This window comes from Dipodomys spectabilis, unplaced genomic scaffold (genome assembly GCF_019054845.1).
Source record: "Dipodomys spectabilis isolate Male_0828 unplaced genomic scaffold, ASM1905484v1 ptg000006l, whole genome shotgun sequence".
Classification (NCBI taxonomy): Eukaryota; Metazoa; Chordata; class Mammalia; order Rodentia; family Heteromyidae; genus Dipodomys; species Dipodomys spectabilis.
Genome location: NW_024870683.1, coordinates 9,174,810 through 9,193,811, shown reverse-complemented (window position 1 = coordinate 9,193,811; position 19,002 = coordinate 9,174,810). Strand labels below are relative to the sequence as shown.

The window sequence follows — 19,002 nt, the reverse complement described above, 5'->3', positions numbered from 1 at the left end:
GAATAAATTTGTATACTAAGAGGTAGGTTATCTGACAAGCTCATGTGTCAGAATGCAGCATATTTTCAACTTAGATTTATTGATGTTTTTGCTTTTCAATTTGATCTATTAGTTTGTGAGTCTGTGCACATGTGAGTATAAAGCTACTTTGTACAGAGCCCAACAGGATACAAAGCCACTCACTCAAACTGGAAGAGAAGCCCTCCATGTCCATATATGAAACAAGGGAAAATAGGATATAAGCCACAGGAGAAAGTGAAGTGCTGTGTGGGCTGGGCAAGGCTGGTGGTGCCAAGATTATGTGTAGCACATCACTAAGCATGGGAAGATCAATGTGCTCAGTGGAGCTGGAGAAAGCCAGGTAATTTTTAAGCTACTTCAGTGAAAAGTTGATAAAGCAGTGTTTATTTAATAATTTAAACAATGATTTTTCTAAAAGTTCTTTCAGAAATATACATGTAGATATACAAAGGATGAATTAACAGATCCAAAGCCATGTAATTTGAGGGCTAATTCCTTGTGTAAACATTTTTTAATTGATTTATTTAGTTGGTTTTGGGGCTTGAACTCAGGGCCTGGTCGCTGTCCCTGAGCTTTTTCACTCAAGGCTAGCACTCTACCACTTTGATCTACAGCTCTACTTCCGGTTTTCTGGTGGTTAACTGGAGATAAAGAGTGTCAGACTTTCCTGTCCGGGCTAGCTTTAAACTATAATTCTCAGATCTCAGCCTCCTCAGTGGCTAAGGATTACAAGTGTGAACCACCAGCACCTGGCTATGTAAACGTTTTATGAACTTGACATTCAGCAGGAAAGTTCCTGTGAACTAGGCACTGTGGATAAAACATGGTCCCTGATATTAGCCTATACTACAAACATGGAGGATGTCAAGTAAAGGCAAATGCCAATGCCACCTTTTACCCTGTTCTTTCATCAAGACATCTCTGGAACTTCACCTCCTGTAGCTACTTATCATTCCACTGAATTCCGAAGAACATAGCCCTTTCCTGACGATACTCCTTTCTTCAATGCTTCAGGCCAGTTGTGAGTCTCAAAGTAAGTGGACAGAATATCAAATACTGTTAAGAGAGTAAACAGAATATACAATGACCATACAGGGAAAAGAGAACTAGGAAATAAGCTAATGAGAAAAGGGTATTCTGGAATATTTTACTGAACGAATGTTCTCTGCAACACACATGTATTAGGTCTTAGGGGACAGAAGCAAGGAAAAGATCTGCCTGTTCACAACAACCTCAACCTACACCTAGAGACAGGCTTGTGAATGGGCAGTACTACAACACAGTAACACAGTTCCACAGGAACAAAGAAAACAACTACATGGCCATCAAGAGGGAGGGAAGCTCCAGCTAAGATGTTCCTGCATTGAATCCAGGATAACAAGAAGTGAGTGACTGGCTAATGGGAGCTTTGAGGGTAAGGCATTCTAAGTAAAGAGAACAATTGCAAGTATCTAACACAGTTAGAGACCAGGGAAAAAAATGAATGCCTCTCTGGCCAGAATAAAGGCCACAAAATGTACACAATGAAGTCTAGTCATAAGTTACAGGAGGCCTCTAGAGTCAAAGAGGCATTTATACTTAAAACATGCAAGCCAGTTGCTGGTGGTTGATGCCTGTAATCTACCTAAGCAGTAGATTGAGATCTGAGGATCCTAGTTCAAAGCCAGCCTGGGCAGAGAGGTATGTGGGACTCTTTATCTCCAATTAATCAAAACAAAAAACAGGGAATGGAGCTGTAGCTTAAGTGATAGAGCACTAGCCTTTATAGAAAAAGCTCAGGGACACATACACATACTACATGCAAGGTAGCCTAAGAACTAGCATACATTGGGTATGGATCATGTGAGCAGTACCTTGATTGATAGCCAGTATCTCTGAATGATAGTTTTTCTCATTCTGGCACCTAACCATGTATTCTTGGATTGGCAAACGGGCTGTCTTGACAGAGTGCTCCCAGGCCTTTTGAAATGTTACCTTCTGTAAATCACAGTTAAACATCTTCATTATAGAAATTATACATCAATATATTCTGATAATAGTACACATAGCAAATCAGAGGATTCCAATTAAAAGCCAGTTTTGGGGAAAAAAGTCTGGAAACCTCATCTCCAAAATAACTGGGAAAAGCTGGGCTGGAGTCATGGCTCACGTTGTAGAGCGAAAAGACTTCAAATAGAAACAAAAAAGAAATCTGAAAACCCTACTGAGTTCAAAGTTCTGGAATAAGATATGTCAGCAAAAGTTAGTATGGGAAATAGAAAATTAGTCCCTCACCAAGAGCAAACTGCTGAATATTGAGTCAATGCTTATTTGTTCAAGATCAGAATTATTTTTTCAGAACTAAAGAAGCTCAACAGTGGCTAAGTATGTAATTACAAACTAATGCTGATTCATGATTTTTGTTAGGAATATGGACATAGCTGCTGAGAAGAGGGACTTCCTGGGGAAGGACAGTGACTTTAGGAAGAGCTATCTCTCCTCTAAGCTCCTAAGCCCTTTAGGAAAGAGGCAAAAAGCCTCTAAAAGTACCTTTCAGAAATAGATTTTGAGGCTAAAATCTTACCTTCTGAATGCTTTCATCCACAAGCCCACCAAGAATGTAAACTTTGTTTAGATCAATTTCTTCAAGAGCTAATAAAAAAATGAAATAGTGGTTTATAACTTCTAAATCCAAAGTAAGCAAAAGGAAAGCAATATTAACAATAAAAGGCGAAATTTAATGAACAGAAAACAAAAATATAGTAAACACAATAAAACAAAATATTGATTCTCTGAAAATACCAATAAAAATAGACAACCTGTTGACATATCTAATGAAGAAAAAGGTAGGAAATCCAAATCAACATGAGATTCAGAAAAGGAACAAAATTAAAACTACAGAAGAATGTAACTAGAAGGGAATATCATAATCAATACTAGAAGTTTTGAAAATTATGTGAAGTAAGATTTTTTTTTTGTCATCTGTCCTAGGCTTGAACTCAGGGCCTGGGCTCTGTCCCTGAACTCTTTTTGTTCAAGGTTATTGCTCTACCACTTTGAACCACAGCACACTTCCAGTTTTCTGGTGGTTAATTGGAAATAAAGAGTCTCATGGACTTTCTAGCCCAAGTTAGCTTTGAACTATGATCCTCAGGTCTCAGCCTCTTGAGTAGCCAGAGGTATGAACTACCAGCGCCCAGCAAATAAATGATTTTCTAGGAAGAAAACTTAACATTGATCCAAGAATGCAATAGTGAGAGCTGCCCAGGGAACCTGGGTCGCTGGGCAGAACATGAGGTCCAGTTGAGAGGAAGGTCTAAGTCTGTTTCCAGTGCATACTTGGTAGATGCAAAGCATGCAGTGACTATGTACCTCCCCTTTCTCAGATACTCCTTAAGTGGCTTAACAAACTGTCACAGGAAATAATGAAATAAAGAACTAGGAACAAAAGTACTATATGAATCCATGCAGTTATATACGTACCGTGTTCTGAATCAGGAGTCAGGTACACAAGGGTTTCCAGAGGAAATAAACTAAAGCAGTCATCTTCGGTTATGTCTAGCTAGAAAATGCAAAGTATCTAATGTAATAGGAATGAGGTTAAAATGTAGCTCACAATTCAACTAGTAGTTACTAAGTAACTAGTTACTAGGTTTCTCACAGGTATGTGTGTGTATTTCATTTATTTATTTATTTGTTGATTGTGAGGCCTCAACTCAGGCCAAGTGCTGTCCCTCAGCTCTTCAGCTCTTCAATGCTAACGCTCTACCAGTAGAGCCACAGTGCCACTTCCGGCTTTTTTCTGTTTATGTGGTGCTGAGGAATCAAACCCAGGGCCTCATGCATGAGGGGCAAGCACTCTACCACTGAGCCAACTTCCCAGCCCACTACTAGTGTATATTAAGGAGTTACATGTCTGAAAACTTCTCAGTTGGAGAAGGGATCTTAGAAAAGCATAGGCATTGAAACATTGAATTGAGAACAACAGTGACATGGGGCTCTCACACAGGGACAGGGACTTGTGCCAGGACTATGGTGAGGGAGTAACATCACCAGGGATGACTTGTTGAGATAAGATTCACATATGAAAGGGAAAGAATTCAACCAAGGAAATCATCTAGGAAAAGCAAGAAGGCAGAAAAGCAAGGGAACCCCACAGCCCTAGAAATGGGTCCATTTGGCTTACATACAAGAATCATAGAAAAGTGCAGAGAATGAAAACTGGAAATGGCTGTATTACAGGGGAGATTAGTAGGACAGTAATAGCAGCACCACCTAGTGCATCCCTCATGCTCATGGCCCCCATGAGCCTTCCTAGGAAGGCTGTGATTGCTCAGTCCCAGCTATACTGTACAAACACTACATGATTTTCAGTGACATTTCTTAGAAACTGATCTGAAGTCTCACTTGCATATCTGTTACATTTACGAGATCCTAGGCAAAGAGTAGAAAAGACTTAGTATTACCTATAACTTGTCAAATCCATACTACTTCTAGAAGCATTTTTTTCTCTTCATCTAAAAATCATGTTTCCTAATTTCACACTAGAGTGTATTAGGAGTTAGGAGAGGAGTTAGGACATTTTCCAAAAAAAAAAAACAAAAAACCAAAACTGGAATATTCCCTTGAAATCTACAGGGGACTGGTAAGCTATGCATACCCTCATCTCTAGATTACTGTGGAACCCACAGAGTACTAGCTATAGATCAAAATATAAAAAAGTAAAACAAAGCAAATATTATTACCCTATTGTACTTTTTAGGAAATATAAACAACCTGCAAAAAGGTACTTACCAGGTAAGTAGAAAATCCATCATTCATCCTCAAACATTCTTTGTAGAGAGGACTGTCAGTTGTGAATCCAGTGAGGTAGATCCAAAAGGGCCTGTCAGCTTTTCTGTTTGAACCGTACAACCTTCGGATCTGTCCAGCCAGCCTACTCAATTCCTTCAAAGGAATATGGACAACTCAGATTGGAGACATGCCAGCTTACTCTAAATATACTATCATGAACAAGTTCAATGAACCCTACTCCAGAAAGGCTACATCCAGAAGGATGGCTTCTCCAGGGATGACCACACACATGTTACACCCTCTAACCATTACAGCTTAACAGATGAAAGTTAATGAAACCTGAACTCTTCTACCTACTGACCCTGCTACTGTCTATTTAGTATGATACATGAAATTCACTATGTGATATGTATGCTTTAAAATAGAGATGACCAAAATTCTTGTACTCCATCAGATACATTTAGCACCTTTCTCCCTAAGAGATGCTACAGGGTTGGAAGCTTTAACTTTCCTTTGTTTTCTAGAAGGTTGTTTCACAACTTAGTCTAATTTGTTCAACAGAGAAATTGATTCACCTGATTATCTCAGCTAATCTTGTTAACTCCTTCAGAGAGCTACAGAGGTTCTATGAAAGAACTCCAACTCCACTCTGAAAAACATACAGACACCAGCACATACAACAAGGAAGTCTGAAAATAGATTTGTTTGAAATTTATATACTGTGGAATAAGACCTAAAATTGAGGCCCAGTAGTACCTGGCTGCCTTGACTTCTGGTGAAGGATTTTAAATGGCTCAGTTCAAGTTCCCCTCAAACTCTACTCCCACAGATAAGATTAGCAACCTCACTTAACACTCCACTAACAGATACTAACAAATAAGATTAGCAACCTCACTTAACACCCCACCAACAGATACTAACATTGAAAATGCATGAAATAAGAGAAGCCAGGCATGGTATATTCCAGAAGCAGAGGCAGAAAAGAGATTAAGGTTAAGGTCAGCCTGGTCACTTAGTGAGGTTCTATCTCAAAAACAAGACACAATAATCAAATGGTAAAATGATGGCAAACACAAGAACCTAAGTTCAACTCAAGAGAGTGTGTAAGAGAGGAGAGAAGGGAGAGAGGAGAGAAATGAGAGACTCAGCGAAAACTGATGGTTACTTGTAGAGAAAGTCTACCATGCTGCAGAACAGGGAGGGCTTCTCAACTTCAGCATTATTGGCATGCTGCAAGACTGCTCTGTGCATCACAGGATGTGTGGTCTCAACCCACCAGGAATCAGCATCCCTACTGACGCAAGGGTGTGGCAACCCAGAATGTCTCCAGATGCTCCCAGTTTCAATTAGGGTTTTCCTGTTTTGTTTTTTTTTTTCAGTTAAATTAATTTTTAAAATAATCTTTAAATTGTTATACAAAGGGGTTTCAATTCAACACATCAGTTTATGAGTACTATATATCTTTTTTTTTTTTCTTGCTTGTCCTGGGGCTTGAACTCAGGGCCTGGGCACTATCCTTGAGCTTCTTTTTGCTCAAGGCTAGCCCTCTACCACTTGAACCACAGCACCACTTCCGGCTTTTTCTGTTTATGTGGTACTGAGGAATTGAACCCAAGGCTTCATGCATGCAAGGCAAGCACTCTACCACTAAGACACATTCCAAGGCCTCTTCTTTTTTTGTTGTTGTTGTTGGTCATGGGGCTTGAACTCAGGACCTAGGTATTATCCCTGAGCTCTTTTACTCAAGACTAGTGCTCTACCACTTTGAGTCACAGTTCCACTTCTGGTTTTCTGGAGTTGGAGATAAAGAGTTTCACAGACTTTCCTGTCTGGGCTGGCTTTGAACCTTGATCCAGAGATCTCAGTCTCCAAAGGAGCTAGGATTACAGGTGTGAGCCACCAGCATCCAGCTCAAGTACTATGCATCTTAATTTGTCACTTTTTCTACCATTCTCCCCCTATGGTTTTTGTTTTTCTCTTTTTTGTTGTTGTTCTACATAGTTATAATAAGTTCATTTATTGATCTGCCTATCATTTCATGAAAATCGTGTTTTCTTCCTCCTCTTTTTTGTTTTTGTTTTTTTGGTTTGTTTTTGTCAATCAAGGGGCTTGAACTCTGGGCCTGGACACTGTCCTTGAGCTCTTCAGCTCAAGGCTAGCACTCTACCACCCACTTTACCACTTCTACTTTTCTGGTGGTTTACTGGAGATAAAGAGGTCTCATGGCCTTTCCTGCCCAGGCTGCCTTTGACCCATGATCCTCAGATCTCAGCCTCCTGAGTAGTTAAGATTCCAGGCATGAGCCACTGGCGCCTTCTCGTCCTGTTTCTTTGTTTTGTTTTGCCTTTTTTTTTAATTACCAAAGCTGGCCTGGAACTCCTGGGCTCAAGCACTCTTCCCACCTCAGTCTCTCAGGTATGTGTTCCTCAGCACAGGCATATGCTGTATTTCCTTGCCTTGGGGACAAAATCTACACAACAATACTACCTGCAGAATATCCTAGATTCTTGGCAGGAGTCTCTTCTACTTTCAGGGCCTTCTGTAGCTCTAGGCTAAGAAACCCAGTACACAGTTCTACAGTTCTACAACTCTGTCCCTATCCAAGATTCTCACTGCCCCAGACCAGCCTGGCCTGCAGCTCAAATTCTGTACTTCGTCTGCAGAACTCTCCATCCACTCTGTGGAAACAAACTTTCATCAAGGCCCAATACTGGGCTTTCTATGGGCCTCTGCTCCATCCTGGTCCATCTCTACCTGGCCCAAGCCTGTTGGCACTGACTCATTACCAGCTCATCTATTCTGCATGACACATTTTGTTTCCTCACCCACCATGTAAATTCCTAGAAGAAACCAGCTTTGTGCCAGGCAGTCAGCTGCTTTTTAATCCTCTTGCATTGAATGTGACAATGAACCCTTGCCAGAGGATTCCCTTCCCATCTGGTTTCCTAGTCACTTCCCAACACCCCTGTCTAGCCACTTCTCCAAATCTTCCCACTTACCACTAAAGTCTTCCCAGACTCAGTTCATAAAAACCTTCTCTATAAAGGAGATGAGAAATAGTTCCTGCTTATCCCTGAGTACCACGTTTTAGTTTCTACCAGCCCACGGAACTGTCCAGACCAAGCAACCAACCAGAGAGCACTTGCCCTCTTAATACAACAAAGCCCACACCCCACAGGCCCTGGTAGTTCATTCTGTTCTCAAATCAACCCTACAAGGCCTTGTATAGTATGCAACAGCCTCCTAACCTTGGGTTGTGAGGGTATAAGACTAATAAACTGCCTTCAGTCTCCTCTGTCCACTATCAGGTGGCATATATTCAGCCACCTCCAGAATTCCGGTAGAAGTCCCTCATGAATGGGATGAATGAGAAAGATACAAAAATGTATTAAAACACATACCCAGCAAGAAGACATTCCACCAAATAACCTCCCCACAACATGCTATGAAGCAAATATTCCTCTTTCATGCCAAATGACAAAGAGTCAGATGGAATCTGAAAGGTTCCATCCAGATCAGGCCACGAACAGAGAGGCAAAGGTGGTAGCTCAGAACAGAAAACCAAGTAAAATTTGCAAACAAAACCTAGGGCCACATGTTCTCACCCACATTCTTCCCAACAGCCATCTTGGAACTAAGTGGCTCAGTATAGAAATCCAAATACTTCTGGAAAACTAAAGAGCTCCAGATGCTGGCAGTGGTCATTCTCTTTGTAAAAGCTCCACCCTCCTGGGCTTAGTGCATGTTCTACCTTCTTTGTCATGTGGTGGGTCATACTCAAATCCACACATAGTCTTGGTCCTGAGTGTTTGGCCTCCAAAAGTTTCTCTTTGGTCAGGGCTCTCAGAAAACGTTTGCTGTGCTGGGGGCAAATGCCTATGGCAGAAATATAAAAAAGGAAGGGAATACAGAGGAACAGTGTTTTGTAAAAAACATCTCTTTTTTATATCTTTGCATACTGAGAGAAACTTGTGACTTCTACAGGTATTCATTCATTAGATCGAACATGTATGGTAGACCAGTACAGAGTGTGTAACCTGGAGCATACTATGTTTACATCCAACTTCAGTTTGTTCAGCCAACATTTGCCAGAGGCTTCCCTTCCCATCTGATTAATTTATTAACCAAATTATCTTTGGCATATTATTTCATTTATCTGGGCCTCTATTTCTTCTACAAAATGAGATATAACAGCACCCACCCCTTCAATTCTTAGAACTGAACCTAGTACATAACACTGTATACATACATGTTGGCTGTTTGAGGTATCCTTTCTTCTACTTTCCAGCTTATAAATACACATGTCCTCCTGACTGTAAAAGAAGGTCTGTTGGAGAGGAAGAACTAATGGGTGAAGAAAGGGAGGAGGAGAGGGGAACAGAGGCTGAATATTATAGATGTGTATTATATATGTGTATGAAAACAGTACAAAAAAAACACCAAAAACCATTAGAAGGGAGAGAAAGGATTCAGAACAAGTGATATCAGTGCAGTGAGTTTGATCAAAGTACATTGTTTGTACATGTGAGTATCATAATGCAATCTCTTTGTGTAATTAATTTATGCTAATAAAATGCTAAACACAAGCTAGGATGTACCTCAGTGGCAAAGTGCTTGCCTAGCAAATACAACATGCTGAGTTTGATCCCCAGCACCAAAAGCAAAAGACAAAAAAAAAATACTAAACACCATATGTGTCTACTAGACAGCTATACTTAAAGGGTCATCTTAAATTTTGCTTTGTGGTCGTCTGTTTTCCAGTAAAACTAGATTAAGTCCTACCCTTCAAGGCAGATATGTAGATATGATTATCAATATTCTCACTTATCATTACCTGGATTTTCTGCACGATTGGCTTTTCTTCTTTCTTTTTCTTGTTTTCTTTTGCTCTTCTTTGCTGCAACTATCCTTTCCCAATGTCTCTGTTTTCTCTGGACATTTTTCTTATCCAGAAAACAAAATTGTTTGAGAACTTCATAAACACCAAAAAGGAAAATGAATATTAGGAACAGCTACTCATTTTTTTCATTTACATATAAAGAGAGGAAAAGTTTTTTAAAAAACAAATCTAAGGCCTGGGAATGTGGCTTAGTGGTAGAGTGCTTGCCTAGCATGCATGAAGCCCTGTGTTCAATTCCTCAGTATCACATAAACAGAAAAAATTGAAGTGGAACTGTGGCTCAAATGGTAGAGTACTAGCCTTGAGCACAGTGAGACTCAGAGACAGTGCCCAGGTTCTGAGTTCAAGGCCTAAAACTGGCAAAAAACAAACAAAGCCAGGCAGTGACTCACGCCTGTAATTGTTGCCACTCAGGAGGCTGATAACTACGGGTCACGGTAAAAAGCCACCACAAGATGCTTATCTCCCAATTAGCAACCAGAAAACCAGAGTGGAACAGTAGTTCAAAGTGACAGAGCACTGAGCACTAGCCTTGAGCAAAAAGAGCTCAGGGACAATCCAGGTCCAGAATTTAAGCCCCATGATCAACAACAACAACAACAAAACCTGCCAAAATCTAAGCTGGGTGCCAGTGGCTCACACCTGTAATCCTAGCTACTCAGGAGGCCAAGGATCGTGGTTCAAATTGAGCCCCCTGGCAGGAAAGTCCCTGAGACTCTTATCCCCACTTAACCTCCAAAACGTTGGAAGTAAAGCTGTGGCTTAAGTGATAAAGTGCTAGCCTTGAGCAAAAATGCTCAGGGACAGCACCCAGGCCCAGCACAAAGAAATAAAGGAAAAACAAAAAAAGAGTAGAAGGTGTTTAGAAAAAACAGAGCCCCTAATACTCTGGTTTCTCTTCAGATCGTATAAATCTTTCGCCTTTTACTAAAAACAGAGCCCCTAAAAAGACTTTTCAAGGACACAATAAATCATTGTGACAGGGCCAAAAGTGTAATTTACAGTTCCTGACCCTTTTAAGAACTTTACCTACTTTTCTTATGATTCAAATGAAACGCAAACTTTAAACCCATTAGCAGAAAATTAATTCACCACTTAGAATATTCCAAACTTATTCCTAGCCTGTTTTGGACTTAGGACAGGGTTCTACGGAACAGGCCTCGGCAGCACCCATAACCCTCACCGAGCAGGCTGTGCTGCCCGTGGGGAGCCCTTCTCTGTCTTTGCGCTCGCAGTCCATGTCCATTTGCAGAAGCTGGAAACTCTCCCAGAGTCCATCTTCACCCGTGGCCTCTAGGGTGCCTTCTGGTCCTTGCAGCACTGGTGACTCCCTTCCATGAGCCCTCCCTTCCAGTTCCCCATCCATGCACCAAGTCTTCTGTCCTTTCAAAGTGGGAAAAGGCACAAGCATGTAAGATATGACATAATTTCATGTACATGGTTAATTCCCGATACCTGAAAGCCAAATCTGTGTTAGTGACGGGTAGAAGGGTATATACTGACCCATTTTTACTTTTTATTTTTCTGTAGCACTGGAGTTTAGACTCTGGGCCTGGCACTTGCTAACCAGGTGCTCTGCCACTTGAGCCATACCCCTAAGTCTTTTTATTTCTTTAGGTAAGATCTTACATTTCTGCCCAGGCCTAAGCTCAGACCAGGATACTCCAACCTACAGCTTCTGCAAGACACTGAGTCCAAATCTCTATACCAGTAGACTGTCAAACCAAACCAAACCATCCTTTCCCTCTATCTCTGGACTTCTCCATTTAATTTTCTAGGTCTATTAAACAGACATTAGTTTATCAAGGTGAAAGCAGATTTTACACTTTGCCATGATGATTATGTTTTGTCTAATCCCCAATAATGCTGCATTTATATTAGAACTCCAAGAGGTTCACACACTGCCGTGTCCTACAGCTCTGTTTTCCCATTGTTGATTTCATATTGTTTTGTTCATGTGCTCTAATTACTAAGTGATCAAAATTAAGCCACATTTTAGTTTTCAGTTTAGACATACTGTTTTAGACAGGCTGTTTTAAGGGGAAAATAGGCATTTTAGGATTCAGCCATGTTTTCCAACTCCCCACTTCTGAGTAGTAAACAGCAGGTAAAACACTTAACTAGCTGTCACAGATTTGCTTGATGAGATGAACCACATCAAAGAAATGCCCCAAGGACCAGGTACATGTTGCTTACCTAATGAAAAACAAGGACTGGTTGTTACTGCTACTATCCAAAACTCTTCTAGCATTACTGTTACAGTTTTCTAAAAAATATAAGTCATCTGAGAAGTTCTGGGTATCCTCTACACATCATGTGATAGAACCACTCCTAAGATGGCTGAGTAAACTATTTTCTAGATTTTCAAAATTTTAGATTAGAAGTTTATATACTTTTGCCTGCCTAAAGTTTAGTTTGACTGGGCGGGGAATGAGACTTAGTGGTAGAGAGTTCTTGCCTAGCATGCATGAAGCCCTGGGTTTGATTCCTTAGTACCACATAAAGAGAAAAGCCTGAAGTGGTGCTGTGGTTCAAGTGGGAGAGTGCTAGCCTTGAACAAAAAAAGTTCAGGACAGTGCCCAGGTTTTGAGCTCAAGCCCCAGGACTGGCAAAAATTAAAGTTAAAAAAATAAAAAATTTGTAGTTCCACTTAGAAATCCTTATTTTAATAATACAAATTAAATTATTATGATTATTATTTTTTGTATGGTGCTTAGGGCTTGAACTAGGGTTCACACATAGTGGGTAAACACTCTGTCAAATTCATTCATTTATTCATTCTGCTAGCAATCATACCCAGGGCCTTGTATCTGAAAGACAAGCACTGAAGTTCATCCCTAGCTCTCAGATTTTTTTCTTGTTGTTGTTGGTCCTGGGCCTGAACTCTGGACCTGGGAACTGCTCCTTAGTTCTTCAGTTCAAAGCTAGCACTCTACACTTGAGCCACAGTGCTACTTCCGGCCTTTTCTACTTATGTGGTGCTGAGGATTTGAACCCAGGACCTCATACATGCAAGGGAAGCACTCTATCACTGAGCTACCTTCCCAGCCCGCTCTTGGATTTTTGAGACACCATCTTGCTATATAGCCCAAAATAGGCTCAAATTCTCAATCCTGCTTCCCAGGTGCAAGGATTATGGGTGTGCACCATCACACACAACTACAAAAATTTAAATATTTTTACATATTATGTCATGATCATATGACCAAAAACTAAAGGGAATAGAAGCTTTAGAATAAACTGGTCCAATGATGGACAATCCCACTTATTAGAATGACAAAAAGAACAGCAGAGCTAAAGATGTGGTTCAGTGGCAGAGCAGTTGCCTAGCAATCATAACCTCCCATGCCCTTGTTTTGGTGCTGATCCTGGGGCTTGAACTCAGGGTCTGGGTATTGGTCCCTGAGCTTTATCTGTTCAAGGCTAGCACTCTACCATTTAAGCCATAGCTCTACTCCCAGCTCTTTGGATGGTTAATTGGAAATGAGTCTCACAGACTTTCCTGCTTGGGCCAGCTTTGAACCACAATCCTTAATATCAGGTTCCTGATTAGCTAGGATTATAGGTATGAGCCACAGGCACTCAGCCATAGGCCTTTAAATAAAACCCCAGGACCACAAAAACAAAACAAAAGAGTGGTCATTTTTAACAGATCTGTGATCTTCTTCCTCCTTTGAACTTCAGGGCATTTTGTATTCTTTCCTGTTAGACCATTCATTATGTGGTAGTCCCTATTGGGGAATAATGGAATGTAGATACTTCTTTGGAGGAACTCTGGCTGAGAAGTGGGGGGAAAACAAACTCTGATAGCAGTAGTCTGACATGTTTTCCAAGACTGTCACTTAAAAAGTTGGAAACCTGGTTCCTCCCCCACCCCAAGAGACTCTTCTCTCCAATTAACCATCAACAAGCCAGACCTGGAGGCGTAAGTGGTAGAGCACCAGCCTTAAGCGCAAGGGCCTGAGGCCCTGAGTGCAAGCACTGACACACACAACAAAGTTGGAAAACTTGGAATGATACTGATTTAATTCCTGAAAGGACTTTGCTAACAGTAATGTTTGGTCTTTAATTAAAACTGAGTACGATGGTCATCACTCCCATTTTCCTTCTTTCTTTTCCTTTCCTTGTACTGTACACCTCCCTAAATACCTTTAGTCCCTACGGATGTTTTTTTATCCAAGAATTTTGGATAAAAAAAAATTGTAATCTTGAAAGTCATCCCAACCACTACCCACAAAGTCTATAATTATAATATGGCACTCCTGAAGGCAGATACAACACTCTTTCATCTTTGTCTATGATGGGCTTGCTTAAAATATAAGCTCAGTAAACACCGACTAGAGATCCTCAGCAAGCAAAGGAGCAAATTGAACATTAAGAAACACAGATCTGATGAACCTGTAATGAGACTATCAGTGCCCAGATTTAGTATTTCACTCTTAAATCAAATATACCTTCTAAAGTTAGACACTGTAGGACCCACCTATCATGAGGCTGAAGCAAGAAAATCAATGAATTCAAAGCCAGTTTGGGCTACAGAGCAAAACTATCTCAAAGCAAACCACCACTATCACCACTACTACCAAAAACCTTTTCTGAGCCTTCCTTACTTCAAGAATTAGAAAGCTCCTGACACAATAATGGTACCTGCTGGAGATTTGGGGATGGCATTTATTCTGTTTTCATAGGGTTCCAGTGATCAGACTAAGCCTTATACCATGGCTGGTCTACCTGATTCTCCATACCAACCCTTCCAGGGAAGAAAAGATTAATTGTTATGCACACCTCGAGTACTCATACTGAGCCTTGCAGAGTAAGCATCCTAGGTGTTTAGTAGCCATTAATTCTTCTGTTTAGAACTGTCAACATTAAGAGAAAGCCAAAATCCACACAATGCCTCTATTGTCTACTGGACTGTCACCATATACATATGAAGATGTGTAAAGTTTCCCTTTAAAAGTAGAGACTCTTCACAGAATAAGAATTTGTGACATGTCACAATGGTAAGAAAACTTGGTGATTTATTGAGTAGGCAAATGAGCAAACAGGCAAGTAGGCATGTAGACAAACAGGAAGGCAGAAATACACTTTAACAAAGTGTGGGTGCTCAAAAGGAGAGACATGTATTTGGCATCAAGGATATTTATATGATAAAGGGAGGGGTTCTAACTTAAAGTTATGAAAAGATGTGTTTATCTGCTCTCAATCTTTCTTGGTGGTTGTCTGAACAACTTTTGAAATTCCTGGTTTTTGTTTACCATTCTGGTCTTTTATGTTTTGGGTCCTCCCTTTAGTTACTTTGGGGAACATTTTTCTCAGGAAGGGATGCATCCTGTTGTCTCTCTTTGAAGCAAAGACAGTGCTTCTGAGTTTCTAAATACCTTGTTTCTGAATTGCCTTCACCAGGCCTCATTTTCCCCTAAAATGACTTTGGCCCCTTAATCTTAAAGGAGGTAGATGGATGTTTATCTCCTGTATTTGCTTTAAGCTTAAATTTTATAATTCCTGGCAGCTGTTTACCATGCCTCATCTCCCCTTATCTATCCTGCCTTGGGACTATGGTCCATATAGGTCTGCCTCCATCAATTTTCCTCTGCGCTCTGACTTACTTGCTGTTCCCCCCAAATACCAAGATATGCCCACCCCAGGGTCTCTGCACTTGCTACTGTCTATACGCCCAATGCTCTTCCTTGATTTTTGTCCCAGATTCCCTTATCCCTACAATCCGGGCATCTGTTCTATTTGCTTACACGGCTCAGTAACTACTTGCTGGATTCACGCCCCCCGAGCTCCCCGATCGGATGAGCGAGTGTCCTCGCGGGCGCTGAGCGCCGGACTCGCGTTCGCCTGCACACTTCTCTCATGTTCTCGTTCTCTGCCACCCCCCAACACCGGAACACCTGGAGGAACACTAAGCCCGAGGGAACCTGGGTGCCCTTGGTCGATAGGCTGCGAATGCAAGGGAAGACAGGCAAGGGAGCCCCAAGAAGGTGGGAGTAACGCTGCCTTCCCAGTACCCCACCTGCCTGTGAGCGCAGCCCCGGCCCGCGCCATACCCCACGCTCAGCCCAGCGTACCTGCTTCCGTCGTCTAGCGCAGCGTCGAGCGCGCACAGCTGGTCTCGCCCACTTCCGTTTCCGGCCCACCGCCAAGAAGCATCATGGGAATTGTAGTTTGTAACCTGGCGTCATGATGGGCGGACCCAGAATTTTGATTTCTATCTCCCGCCCTGCGCCCTGTTGGATGGCTTCCTTCTATACTTGTCCTAGCGTCAGTTTTCCCTTCGGTTTGTTGATGGTTACAATCTCATCCCTTTGCCGACTTCACAGGGATCCTGCAGTTGACCAAAGTGCTCTGTTGTCTGTCCAGAACTGGACATGGCAAGACTGGGATGAAACCAAGTTTTTCTTCATCTTTTTTTTTTTTTTTTGTCCTAGGACCTGAATTCTGGGTCTGGGCGCTGTCCCTGAGTTCTTCAGCTCAAGGCAAGCCCTCTACCACTTGAGCCACAGAGCCACTTCCAGATTTTTCTGCTTATGTGGTGCTGAGGAATCGAACCCAGGGCCTCATGCATGCAAGGCAGGCACTCTACCACTGAGCCACCTTCCCAGCCCTGAAACCAAGTTTTGAATGACCTACCATCTCTCAGCCTGGGGCTCTTTTCCTCTGGGTTTTGTTACAACCAGCAGGGCCCAGGAACACATACACCCACACTTCTCTCTGCTACCTGGGTATCTAGGCTCACAACAGAAACGTATTTCTGAGCTTTGACAGCAAAGGGTTGTTGTCAGGTCACTCTCTTCTATCTCCTTTCACATATCAACAGGTAAACTGAGGCTCAGAGATAGAAATGGATTTGTCCACACCTTGTTTGGATAAAGATTATCAGCTACTCTTCCTTTCACATCTGCTGTCCTAGGAGTCTCACCCTTTCAGAGACCCTACCGTGAATGTGCCTGAACTATCTTCTCAAGAATCCAAAGCCTGGTTGGGATCCTTCTTCATCCACTACTTCTCCTCTGGTCTTTAATTTTGACAGATCCAATCCATGCTTCAAGTTGATTTTTTTTTTTCGGTCGTGGGGCTTGAACTCAGCCTGGGTGCTGTCCCTGAGCTCTTTAGCTCAAGGGTGAGTGTTCTGCCACTTGAGCCCACAGCGCCATTTCTGGTTTTCTGATGGTTAATTGGAGATAAGTCACATGGGCTTTCCTGCCCAGATTAGCTTTGAACTGCGATCCTCAAATCTCAGCCTCCTGAGTAGCTAGGATTACAGGCTTGAGACACCAGCACCTGACTTCAAGTTGATTCTTACTAACATGAAACATAACCTTCCCATTAGCTGTTTTCTAAAACAGAGCCAGACCAGCTCTCTTTGGCTCAGAATCTGGCCCTGGTTTTCCTACACCTGCTAAAATCATCAGGGAAGCCTGAAAAGTGGCTTTCAAAGTTTCAAAGTTGAGTTCACACACCTGCCAGTCCCTGCAACCTTGCACTCAGCCATACCTTCCCCACCCTCATGCTCTTGTGTCCCTTCACCTCTAAATGAGCTCACGGCCACTCTCCATGGGGTGCTTCCCCATGCCTGTCCCCACCACATCTATTTGTCAGATGGTTTTCTGTATCCCCTATTCCAGGTCCTTCAGTGGCATCCTGTTATACTTGGATGTAAAAATCCAAAACCTGCCTAACTGCCTGCTTCCTCCATCCTTATCTTCTACTACTCCTTTTGCTGGTCATGTTTCTTCTGCAATAGTGTTGAAATGTTTCAAATACACAAAGGATCTTTGCACATACTATTGCCTTTCCTCTCATGTTTTCTGTGTCTGGCTCTTAACCTTTAAGCCTATCTTAACCATTCTTGCTTTAGAAAGCCCTTTCCTGGTCACTAAGTAAAACTACCTCATCTTACTTCTGTCTTTTTTCTTAAAAAAAAAAAAAAAAAAAAAAAGTCACCTCAAGCCCGGCGCTGGCCGCTCACACCTGTAATCTTAGCTACTCAGGAGGCTGAGATCTGAGGATGGCAGTTCAAAGCCAGCCTGGGCAGGAAAGTCCATGAGACTCTTATCTCCAATAAACCACTCAGAATACCAGAAGTAGTGCAGTGGCTCTAGTGGTAGAGTGTTCACCTTGAGCTGAAGAGTGAGGGACAGTGTTCAGGCCCAGAGTTCAAGCCCTTTGACTGACAAAAAAAAAAAAAATCACCTCTCAGGTAGTAATGTTTTTTTTTTTTTTCTTCTCTTTCCTAGTAATCTTGTTTCTTTAGGAGACTTCCAGGTTCATGGATGTAATCCCAATGCCGCTGTGGAAAAAAATATTTGTTGACAGTATTTTTTTCTCCTTTCTTGACTTCTAAACATTACTATCAAATCTAGGGTCAGATACATGGTAGGTGCTCAATAAATGCTTCCTTACATACCCAATTTGGATTAATATTCCCTTCTACAGCAAGCCTTGCCTGATTACTACTCTACTTCTCAGGTTAAAATTTCTCTTTCAGAGGTCTCACAGTACCTTCTCTCTTCTTCTTAGTAGTCCTGAGCACAATGTGCCTTACTTACATTGTCAAGTTTCTGTCTTTAGGTGTCATCTGACATTTACCATAGCTCTTTTTTTTTTTTTTTTGGTTGGTTGTGGGCACTGGGCATTGTCCCTCAGCTCTTCAGCTCAAGCAAACACTCTACCACGTGAGCTACAATGCCACTTCCGGTTTTCTAGTGGTTTTTATTGGAGATAAGAGTCTCACAGACTTTCCTGCCCAGGCTGGCTTTGAACCATGATCCTCAGATCTCAGCCTCTTGAGTAGCTAGGATTACAGGTGTGAGCCACCAGTGCCTGGCTACCATAGCTCTTAAAAATAGAATTCTCACCAAATTGTTTATACCCATAATCCTGTATCAGGAATGAATCAGGGTGAGAAAATTAAGAAAAAGTACAAGTATCAGATAGTTTTAAGTCAATAAGCAATTGTTTCTCACATTATGGAGTAGGTAGCCTCATTCTATCTTGTACTGATTATACTAGTTGACAAGTGACCTGTAAGAAGTAGTTCTTCTCTTTCCCCAAGTACTGCTTTGCCTCTGAGTGGACAGAGCTAAGGTATACGACTAACACTTTCATTCCACATTCTTGCTTTTGCTAAATATAGGGGAGAAGTCAGAGAACTCTGCAGGAGAAAGGGCAGCATTGAGCTCACAATTGATCAGAAACATCAGAGAGGCAAAGGGATTCTTTGATGTCTTCTACTGGTCCAAAGTGAGCCACTAAACCACCTTTAGTTGGTTTACAGAGAATCCAAGGCCAATGATGTC

At 41.7% G+C, this 19,002-nt stretch overlaps 1 protein-coding gene across 1 annotated transcript; it reads right to left on the bottom strand.

The window, feature by feature from the left end:
- Window positions 1-703: 703 nt before the first annotated feature.
- On the bottom strand, window positions 704-15,791 carry Trmt10b (tRNA methyltransferase 10B). The gene is made up of 9 exons (XM_042698174.1): window positions 15,772-15,791; window positions 10,878-11,077; window positions 9,629-9,737; window positions 8,546-8,670; window positions 4,795-4,947; window positions 3,484-3,562; window positions 2,585-2,652; window positions 1,875-1,998; window positions 704-1,077 (listed from the first exon to the last, which is right to left on the bottom strand). Exons 2-9 carry the CDS (start codon window positions 11,058-11,060, stop codon window positions 971-973), a joined length of 948 nt encoding a protein of 315 aa, XP_042554108.1. The 5' UTR covers window positions 11,061-11,077; window positions 15,772-15,791; the 3' UTR covers window positions 704-970.
- Between the last annotated feature and the right edge of the window lie 3,211 nt (window positions 15,792-19,002).

Bases quoted from the DNA above. Each gene is read 5' to 3' on its own strand.
- Trmt10b (XM_042698174.1), bottom strand. From the start codon at position 11,060: ATGGATGGGGAACTGGAAGGGAGGGCTCATGGAAGGGAGTCACCAGTG. The intron at 9,738-10,877 runs GTGAGGGTTATG...TTTCTGGATAAG, and splicing joins CGGGCAGCACAGCCTGCTCG to AAAAATGTCCAGAGAAAACA. The intron at 1,078-1,874 runs GTACTGCTCACA...CTCTCTTAACAG, and splicing joins GATACTGGCTATCAATCAAG to TATTTGATATTCTGTCCACT.